At 51.2% G+C, this 10594-nt stretch overlaps 1 protein-coding gene across 2 annotated transcripts in view; it reads right to left on the bottom strand.

Annotated features, from left to right (window-relative positions):
• The window catches only part of Tmprss13 (transmembrane serine protease 13), a 28201-nt gene that overhangs the window by 6942 nt on the left and 10665 nt on the right, over positions 1-10594 (bottom strand). Inside the window, exons 4-10 of one of the 2 annotated variants that reach the window (XM_087560972.1) lie at positions 8215-8253; positions 7987-8109; positions 6889-7018; positions 4415-4507; positions 3489-3532; positions 2317-2479; positions 1347-1519 (exon numbers count right to left, since the gene is read on the bottom strand). In XM_087560972.1, the coding sequence (XP_087417098.1) occupies positions 1347-1519; positions 2317-2479; positions 3489-3532; positions 4415-4507; positions 6889-7018; positions 7987-8109; positions 8215-8253 (765 nt within the window). 2 annotated transcript variants of the gene reach the window in all.

The following is a 10594-nucleotide window of genomic DNA, read 5'->3' as shown; positions in this document are numbered from 1 at the left end:
CCGTTTGGGCTGTTTATAATTTAGGTGTAAAATGACCCCACAAACCTTGCTGGCACCGCTTTAAGAAGTAGTGGACCCTTTAGGATGTGGTCTTCACTGGAAGAAGTAGGTTTAAGGGGGTGGACCTCGAGGTTTATTGCTCATCCCCACTTCTTCCTGATCTCATTGGATATGAGAAAGCAGCTACACACTCCTGCTGCCATGAAACTACCTGCCTTGTGCTTCACCGTGATAGGCTGTATCCCTTCAAGCTAAGAACCAAAATAAAGCCTTCTGACCTTGAATTGCTTTTATTAGGTGTTCTGTCACTACAGGGGCACTGTCTGGCAGCTCTCAAGTGCAAAGTTACTAACAAATGAGTCAATTCAATCTAGTTGTATTCATTAAGATCACTATACAAGCCCTAGCTAGCCTTGAGGCCGATTTGGAGTAGGAGATGTGTCATTTGGGGCATGTATATTCCAAATCTTGGACCTAACTTTCCCCAGTTAGTGTTTTCTTCCTCCCCTTATATATTTTCGTGTGTGTGTGTGTGTGTGTGTGTGTGTGTGTGTGTGTGTGTGTGTGTACACACATGCATATACAATCAAATAGACACTCATGTACAGACATGCACATACGGACATGTGTGAGTGCTGCCACCCATGCAAATGTATAGAGGTCAAAGATTCTTGTCAAGATATTGTGATAGTTGGTATATGCTCAGCCCAGGGAGTGGCACTATTAGAAGGTGTGTCCCTGTTGGAGTAGGGGTGGCCCTGTTCGAGTAGGTGTGTTCTGCTAGCAGCCTTCAGATGAAGATGTAGAACTCTCAGCTCCTCCTGCACCATGCCTGCCTGGACACTACCATGTTCCTGCCTTGATGATAATGGACTGAACCTCTGAACCTGTAAGCCAGCCCCAATTAAATGTTGTCCTTATAAGAGTTGCCTTGGCCACCATGTCTGTTCACAGCAGTAAAGCCCTAAGACTGAAGTCTTTCCTCAACCACCTCTATACCTTGTGTTTTAGAGGCACGGAGCTAGAAGCTTTGGTTGGCCATCAAACCCCTGGCACCCTCTCGTCTCTGCTCCCCGGTGCTGGCACTACAGACACATGCTAGCGTGCCCTGCTCTTTCCTTGGGTTCTGGGATCTGAACGCAAGTCCTCATTCTTGTTCAGCCAGCACTTTCCCCACCGAGTCATCTCCTCCAGACCCCAGTTTTTCTACCTGGAAAACAAATACATTCCACGTGATGATCTCTGAAATTCTTCAGCCTCGGCGATGATGACACCCTGGGTTCCTAGGCTGGGTAAACAGGGGCTGCTGAGTCAAGGGTGGGAAGCAGAGACACGCATTTGCTCACCTGACAGGGTCAAGGGCTTGGACAGCCTCACGAGGGCGATGTCATAGTCATCCTGTTCATCGGTGTAGTTGCCGTTGATGATGATCTGGGAGATAGAGGCAGCCTCAGGCAGCTGGTGCAAGTTGCTGGTGCCTGCGTACACCTTCCACCCCTCCAGAATCTTCTCCCGGGTCCTACAAGAGCCACAGGGTATGAGTGCCATCCAGTTCTATACCTGGCAGAACTCACTGACTATATCTGCTACCCACTGGGGGTGGGAGGCACAGCAGGAGCACCAGCCTAGAGACAGGAGGATGGATAAAATGACCTCTGGAGGAGTTTTCTATCTTATGAAGCCCAAAACCATCCCTCGATCTCCTCAAAATCATTCTGAACTGGCCTTCACCTTAGAGTGTGAAAAGCAACGGAATAAACACTTTCTGTGCGCGGAGATTCACCCCGTTATCTTATCTGTATGCCACTAAGGATGGAGACTTGGCAGTGGGACAGATGCCATCTGCCACAGAGGTTTAGACAGGACAAGATAATGCAGATGCTTTACTCAGGGAACCGGTGTCCACAAGGCCTGTGCTATGGGTCCCCAAAGGCTGCTAGGAACTCTCAGGAATCACCTGTACCACCCTCCTGCTGTCCCTGCCCCTCAGGTCTTGAGACAGCATCCCAGAGTGTCAGACTCTTCTGCTGTTCGCTCTGCAACTGCAGCTGCGGTTGTGGGAAGTGGCAATGAGCCTGGTGCTTCATTCCGTCTGCTCTCCAGGGAAAGGGTGCAAAGGCCTTGCAGCCTGCTTCCCGTTTTCACCTTTGGCTCAAGCTCAGACCAAACCCTCATTCACACTTAGTCTTTTGAGCAGTAGCTGGGTTGTCCTTCCCTGGGGAACTCAGCTTAGTTATAGACGAGAGTGTCTATAAGCCCTTCCTAGTGGCTCCAAGTCCCCAACAACATCTTATCAAGGACCCCTCAAGCACTTACACAAAGAAACAGTGGGCAGCGGTGAGCACCCACTGGGCATCAATGAGCGTGCCCCCACAGATGTGGGTGGTGCCGAAGTGCAGGCTAACTTGCCAGGGCCACTTGCTCTCCGAGGTCAGAGCCCCTCCCACGATCCGCCCGGTCATAGCTCTCAGACCACAGTCTGGGGGGAAATGGAGAGGACAAAACGTGACAAATGCTTCTTTTAGAGCCTCTCGGGCTCTTCTCAAGCTCCAGGCAGGCAACTCATGGTCACTCTTTGTCCAAAGAGTCTAATGTGCCACACCTATTCCCTGTCCAAGCAGAAATAGTACAAGGTGGTCTTAGCCTTCTGGAGTTATCTAAGAGGAAGTCCAACTCCAGGCAGCTTCCGCCATGTTTCCATTCATCCGTGTGTTCTTCCACTAAATCTGGCAATCGCTAACTTCATGCTCAGTGCTTCAGCATTGATCTGGCTTGGTTATGAGGGTGAGTACCAGGCCTGTCATCAATGGAGGACTCAGAAAAGCAAAAGATGCTATCACAACCCTGAGGGTGAGTACTAGCATGGCAGGCTCTCATTTCAAAATGAAGGAGAAAAAATATATTTCCTATGATGCACAGCTGGGCTTGCATAGGGAGCAAGTCTGGAGTGAGTCAAGTCTGGGACAGGGAGGGGCAGCCTGCTGAGTGTGCTCCAATACCAGGCTTTTCCACTTGCAGAGAAAGAGAGAGCAGCACACGATCTGAGCAGTGGGCACTGAGGCCACAACAGCCACAACAGCGGGCCAGCCTGTGTCCTGTCTTCACCACCAAGAACACAGACCTTGTGGGCTCACTCACAGCTAGCGCTTAGGGGTCAACTCCAAGGTCAGATATCAGCTCCCCACCTGCCAGGGTCCTGATCTTAGGCAAGGAACAGTGGCTAGTAAAGGCCATTGCCTTGCGGGGCTCTCAGAGTCAGTAAGTCCATCCCTGTCTGTACAGATGCAGACAAGGTGCCCTCCATGGACAAGCACTCAAATGGATGTTGACAGAAACTATCAGCTCGCCCACACCTGCTGTCCTCCCTCAGTTCTCAGCCCCTGTCAAAAGTCTAAGAGACTCATATGACTCCCTGGGAGTGACAGGTAGCAGGACTGAGCTCCCTAGAGAGCACCTCATCCCACCCCCTAAGAGAACAGCTTACTTACGGGCACACTGGAGGGAGACGTATCGCCGGGAAGGACATTCCGACCTGCAGTGTGAGGCACAAAGGGTGAGAAAGGACAGCAGCTGCCTCCTTTTCCTGACTGGCACCTGCTCAGGCCCTGTCCCATTTCCACCTTTAACAATAGCAGAGAGCCCTCTCCTAGTAGGATGGTCTTCCTTACAGGGCTTTCTCCAGGAAGGTGGATGCGAGCAAACTATCTCCCTCACATTTCCCGTCTCCTCCCAGTTTTGATATGGTGAACCATGCACACCCATGAGTCCCCTGTTCTTGGAACCCAGGCAAGCCTTCATGGGTCCAGCTCTTCCCATCCTCACGAGCCTCTTCTACAACCTCATGCTCCTCAATGTAGCATGCAGAGGGCTGGGACCAAGGCAGGTGCCGAGGGATCAGCTCTTAACTGGAGGCTTGCTTTGTCTCTCACCCTCACATTAGTAAAGCAAGGCTGGAAGACTGCCTTCCACCTTCAGGGGGAGCTGGGACAGAGAGACACTGCAGTGCAAAGATGGCAGGAAGGACTGAGGCTTCCTCAGATGGACCTCCTGGGCCCTCACCACTAGTACCTGTCAGTCCCCTGCTCCGGTCCCTAGTGATGCATCTTCCTGCTCTAAGTCCATCAGGCGGAGCCTTTTAATCCAAACACCTAGCTCTCAGGAAGCCCAAGGTGTCTTAGTTGCATTTAGAGACTAGGAGGCAGGATCACCTCTATCCAACTTTGGGGTGATCTCCGCACCAGATCTCAGACAAGAGCTTTTAACCCCAAGGCATCCATAGTGCTGCTGGCACTGCAAGGGGGCCTTGGAGTCTGGGTCCCAGGGAAACATGAGAGAGTGACTACCCGACTCTAAGCACCGTCTACTGGTCCCTCAGTCCTGTTTGCACACAGACAGTTGGGTTGTTCCACTGCACCTGGTGAGGCTTTCCTGGATGGTGGAGTTGTATTCGGAGAGTAAGAAGCTGCTGGTGACATCCCTATGGGCCACCTCAGTTGTTCGGTAGGCACTGCAGGAAAGAGGGAAGAATGAATAGCTTGCAGGCAGTTAGACCCTCAGGTCCTCCAGTGGCATTAGAGCCACACAGCTCTTCAGACGGGCAGACTAGAATGACCTGTGTGACAGCCACTCCTGCACAGCTTTCAAAGTCCAGCTCCAACTCATGTTCTGCTCCTGCCCCTCCCAGCTCTACAACTGGCCCAGTAGCTCTCCAATATGGTGTTGGTCTGGCCACATCACCAGTACCTGGTAAGAAAGGCACATTCCTGGTCCCACCTCAGACTTACAGAAACAGCTCTGAGAGGTGCCCAGCCTGTTTTAATAACCCCAGGCAGTTCTGATGCTTCATTGACTTTGAGAGCACCCATCTAGCCCTTTATATCTAGACTGGCTGGTTTTGATGTCAATTTGACACCAGCGAGAGCCAACTGGAAAAAACTCTGAATTGAGAAAAATGCCCCCATAGGATTGGCCTATAGGCAGGTCTGTAGGATATTTTCTTTCTTAATGACTGATCTGGGAGAGCCAGGCTCACTGCGCGAGTGGTACCGCCCTGGGCAGGTTATAGAAAAAAGCAAGCTGATGAACAGTATTCTTCTATGCCTCTGCCTTCAGTTCCAGCCTCTGCGTTCCTGCCCTGGTTTTCTTCAGTGATAGAGCAAGACCTGAGAGTGTAGGCTAGAAGAGACTCCTCCTCCCCCAAATGATTTTTGGTCACAGTGTTTCATCACCATAACAGGAACAGCAACTAAGACACTCTCCAAACTGTGACCCACAGTTCAGTGGCAGCACCGCCCCAAGACCTGCTGAGCACCAAGGGGCATGCTCCAGGTCTCCCCCAAGAGTGAGTTGGTATATATGATGGGTGACTCTCAGAGGAGCACCCCTCTGAATCACCTTGGGCATTTTGCTAAATAAATTCTTAGTCCTAATCCTAGAGATTTTGTTTGTGAGGGACATTTTCACAAGCACCCCAGTGATTTCGGTAAGTCCTACTCTCTGCCTGGAACTTGTGTACATTTCTAGAGCATTCTATGTCCTTCTGGGAACTGGGCCTCTGAATATGCAGTCCCTCTAAGCAAGCACGAGTTAGGAATCTTCTCCATGGTGTCCCAACAGAGCCTCACTCATGCCCTCGGTGTGGGATTGTGGGGATAAGCCTTTCCCACTTTACACTGGAGGGTCTTGTTCTTTTCCGCCTGTGTCTCACGTGGTCTCCTAGAAGTTCTAAAGAGGGATCCTCCCTGCAGAAATGGCATTCAAAGAGAATGCTGTGGGGTCTCAGATCACCTGGTGGCTCTGAGACAAAGCGCCCCCAACCTCCATGCTGCTCTACCACCCCAACCTCCCCACTCATCCCCAACCTCCTACCCCCTTCTGCAGTCTGGATCAGTCAGCCCCTCCTTTACCTACCAGGCACTGTGGTGAGAGCGGGGAACTCTCTCTAAGTCCTAGCTCTAACCCTATCCTTCTAGGTGTTTCTTCTAAGGGTAACCCACAACTTCTCATTCATTCATTCATTCATTTATTCATTCATCCCTAGACTGCTCAGCTTAAGAACTCAGAGAAAGGGCCGAGGTTTTAGCTCAGCTTAGAAGGTGCTTGCCACAAAAGCATGAGGACCCATATAGAAAGGCAGGCGTGGAGGCCTGCTCACACCCAGCACCAGGAAGTAGAGACAGGCAGAGCTCGATGGCCAGCCGGACTAGCTTACCTCACAAGCTTCAGGCTAATAAGAGACCCTCTTAAAAAAAATAAGGTGGCTGACTCCCAAGGAACACCTGAGGTTGACCCTCTAGCCTCCACATGTATGCACATCCGTGTGACTACACCCACGATTCAGACCAAGACAGTGAGTGGAGGGGCCTCACTGGCCTTCAGGTGGGAGGAGCTTTCAAGGTGGAAGGTTCACTCACTACCTGCTTCACTCACCAACACTGGCCTCCTGGTGTAAAACTTCTAAAGCCAGAGAGCTTCATAGGACTTAGCCAACCCCCTGGTCCTATCTTGTCTCTCATTCAGTGAGCTTCATAAGCAAGTTGTTCCACAACTGCTACCGCTCACAGTCCACAGAGGACTTTGCACATCTGGACTCCTAGTGCTCACAAGGCCGTCACAATATGGTGATGGCCCCGAGGTGCCTTCACGGAATGATCCCTGGGGACCACACATTCCCAGCTCCCGGACACTCAGTGGATTCCAGGCCACTGCTTATTCAATGACTCTGAGGTGTCTTGGGTTGGTAGAATCAGCAAGGGTCCTGCATGATTCCTTCTCTTCCCTTTTTTCTTCCCTCCCTCCCTCTCTCCCTTCTTCCTTCCTTCTCTTTCCCTTCCCTTCTTCTTCAAGACAGATTCTGTGTGGCTCATGCTGAACTGATTCTCTGTTCACCTGTCAAAGCCCAGCTGCTGGCAGGTCCTCTCGGAGTCGGTGTCGTTCCAACTGCTGCTGCAGACAGGAAGCCACTCACCAGAAGACCCAGAGTAGACTTTGAGGAGGGACTTGTCCCAGTCGAACCTGACTGCAGAACAGAAAAGGGCAGAGAAGGATCTCAGCACCCAGGAGGCTTCAAGCTCTTGGGAATATGTTGTGGGAGGCTCTGGGAGAAGTGTGGCAAAGCTGCCTGTACAATGATGGATGGAGGGCCAAGGCCTTCAGGAAACACAGAGCTGAAGCAGAGGGGCTATGGCTGGGGCAGTTCGTCATCCAGGAGGACTCAGGAGGCCATTTGTGGGAAAGGGACAAGCATCTCACCCTCAGACAATGATATGCTCAAAGGAGTTGCTGATAGGAGTCTAGGGGCCATGATCTGAGTATGTACTCATAGGAAAGGCTTGGTCCCAGATAGGTATAGTCACGGGCAAGGGCATCATCAATGGAGAGGTAAAAGGATGGACAGCCACATCCCTCAGCAAGGGCATTGAAACCACACAAGCACGACTGCAGAGGACTGCAGCTCAACCGGTCTCTGTGCTCATCTAGGACATTAAGAAACCATAGGGGTCACAAGGCAGGGGTCACCACCTGCTGAACAAGGAGGAGTGAGGTTCCAGTGCACCCTCAGCCCATCTGTCTCCAGTCAGATTTTCTATAAGAGTCACCAATCTAGCCCAGAAGTCAGAAGCCCTAAGAAGCGGGTGATTTATCCATGTAACATGACACCCCAAATCAAGTTCCAAATCCTTGTCTGCTGTGACTCAAACCAAGATCTTCTGATTTTCTACCCATTGCCTCTGTCTCAGCCATTGCATTCTGCAGTATTGTGTGTAGTAGCCAGAGTTCACATGTGTGGACACACATGCATGTGCACACACACACATACACACAACACATGCACACGTGTTCACATGCACACATGTTCACATGCACACGCATGCACACACATATACATACACACATGCACACACACGTACACGTGCACACACACACACGCACACACTACGCAGGCATGCACACACACATGCACTTCCCCACACCCAGCCTTCTTACCACAGCCCAGCTCATCACTCTTCATTTTGCAATCCACCACTCCATCACAGCGAACTGCATGCTTGGGGCAGCTCTCCAATGGCTCTTTGTACTTGATCCCTGTGTGGCCTCGCCAGAAGTAGACTAGAAAAACAAAACCAACAAAAACAGGCAGACAGCTGGTTATTACCGCGCCCGAGGGACAGGACACTCAGCAGCCCAAGGCCCTGGGGATGCTCAGACACCGACCTGCAATCCCTCTTGGACTCTGGGGCTCCCGTCCCCCATCTGTATGGAGAGAAAGGCTGCTCAGGAATGTTCTAGAAAGCTCCTGCAATCAGGGAAGCCCCAGACAGACTCTAACAGCTAGCTACCCAGAGAGGGAGAGAAAGAGATCAGGAGAAATAATGAGAGATGGCCATGGTACTACTTTGGAAGCTTCCTTACCCTATATGCTAGATGGACTAGTCACCAAAGAAACCTTTTCCTCCAGTACCCCAGAGTTCCCTGTCAGAACCCCTCTGGTATCGCCCTCGTCTCTGTAATGTGTGAGAGCATATGTGTGCATGAGCACACACACACACACACACACACACAAACACACACACACAGAGAGAGAGAGAGAGAGAGAGAGAGAGAGAGAGAGAGAGAGAGAGAGAGAGAGAGAGAGAGAGAAGGGAGCCATCTGGTCTGTCTTCTCAATTGATACCACAATGTCAGCCTCAGCAGCTCCTAGGTTTGCATCCTCCTCCCTCACCCCTAAACATGGATAGCCCATACCCCTTGTACTTGGTCTTTCTCTGCTTCTCTTTATGCCTTTCAGTGTCTTCCCATAGAGCAAGCAACTCCAGGTGGCTGATTTCCAAATGTGCAAGGAAACTTTTTACACCTTATGTGGAAACCAGCTCCATGTCTTCCTCTGCCTCTAACAAACCCGAGATGTCACTCTACTGTGTGACGTCTACTCCTCCCTGTGGAGCCCCCACAAACCTATCATCAAATGCCTCACCCAACCTCCCGGCCTCTACCATCTCTTCAGCTCTGACCCCACACTGTCTTCCCAGCTCCAACATGGTCTCTGTCACTCAGGATAAGACATAGACAGTTTCTTCCCAGTCTAGACACAATCCCCTTAATCTCTCAGGCTACACGCTCTCCCCTCAGTGTCCTGCACTCGTCCTCCAATACCCTAGATGCTGAAGCTCTAGGGAGTCCTGGGTATCCTTCTTACAGTGCTTGGGATGCTGCCCATCACAGGGCCACTGTGATTGTGGGTGGAGTGATGCTGGGAGGTGAACCAGGAGACTGGGCTTGACCTACAGATCCTACTATCTCTCTGGCCTCCATGAAGGAGCTGTGGGGACTTTAGGAAAGACTACAGAGCCAGGTTGGAGCTTTAAGGTTTCTGGGTGAGCCTGCCCTTGAGTGCCTCATGTCCCCTCTATGGCTCATTCCTACTGTCCTCAGAAGCAAAGTACTCTGTTGGCAAAGGGAGGAATGGACGGAAAATCTCAGACCAAGGAAGCTGGAGGTGATCGCATGCATTGTGATAATGACCACACCACCCAGGTAGGGAAACTGAGTCTCGAAATGTTAATTAACTTGCTGGAGTCAGGTAGCTCATGAGAAGCAGAGGCAGGATGCTGGAATAGGAACGTGTGGCACTACAGCTATGATGTAACAGCACACAGCCTGTTCCTCTAACAGCTGTGCCACCAGAAGCTTCCATGTACCCTCCTGTCCCTCCGTTTGCCATGTCATGCTGCCTCTTCTATAGAATCCTCCTCGGCCTAAGTGGAAAGCTTTCTGGCCTCACATAGCTCAACAGATGGGCCCCAAGCTCTCAAACGTGCATCTCCCCTCTGGCAGTCTTTCCCTCTACCTAGTGTAGGCCTTGGCCACCTGTCCCCTTCCTGCTCCCTCACATCTGACGTCTAGGAGAACAGAACTGCTCTCATATTTCCCAGGTCCTCATCTGAAGCTACCTGTACCCTACTCCACGCCACTGCCACTTGTTCCTGATGGTCACATAGCCTGACTTGCTTCTAGCTCTGCTTCTCAGGAGCGAGTGGCCTTCCTTTGGGCTGGCTTCTTATGCTCATCAAAGAGCCTAGAGCATGCTCTGGGGTTCTTTTTCCAAAGGACAATGTGAGGGGCCTGAGTCCGGAGACAGCACACCTTGTCCCTTTGACCTTCAGAGGCCTTTGCAGTCTTTCACAGCATGCTGGTTTTTATAAGTAGGCACTTGTTTTCAGAGTGAGATTTTATGTCAAGAACTGTATGCTTTTCCCACACAGTCCTCCTCGTCCGGGTAAAGTGGAATAAGATCTTATGAATTGTATGCTGGGTTGAATGAATAATGATGAACAGTGTCCCATTCAAAGAAACTGAATGGAGCCCAGGGTAGTTAATGCATGTTGCAGTGTATCATCAGAATCCATCTGCAGCGACAGACCCAAACCTGAAAGCCCATGACATTCCACATGCTTACCCCCAGTCCTCTCAGAGGAGCCTGATACCCCATGACCCAAGGTCCCCGTGTAGAGGTTAGTCCCTCTGTGCCTGTGGTATGTGGCTCCGTGCCTGACGCCATTCCATTTTGCAATGACCCAAAGCCACCCCGTGCCCT

Source organism: Rattus norvegicus, chromosome 8 (assembly GCF_021556685.1).
Source record: "Rattus norvegicus strain SHRSP/BbbUtx chromosome 8, alternate assembly SHRSP_T2T, whole genome shotgun sequence".
Classification (NCBI taxonomy): Eukaryota; Metazoa; Chordata; class Mammalia; order Rodentia; family Muridae; genus Rattus; species Rattus norvegicus.
The sequence above is the reverse complement of the archived record's forward strand: the minus strand, read 5'-3'. Positions and strand labels throughout refer to the sequence as shown.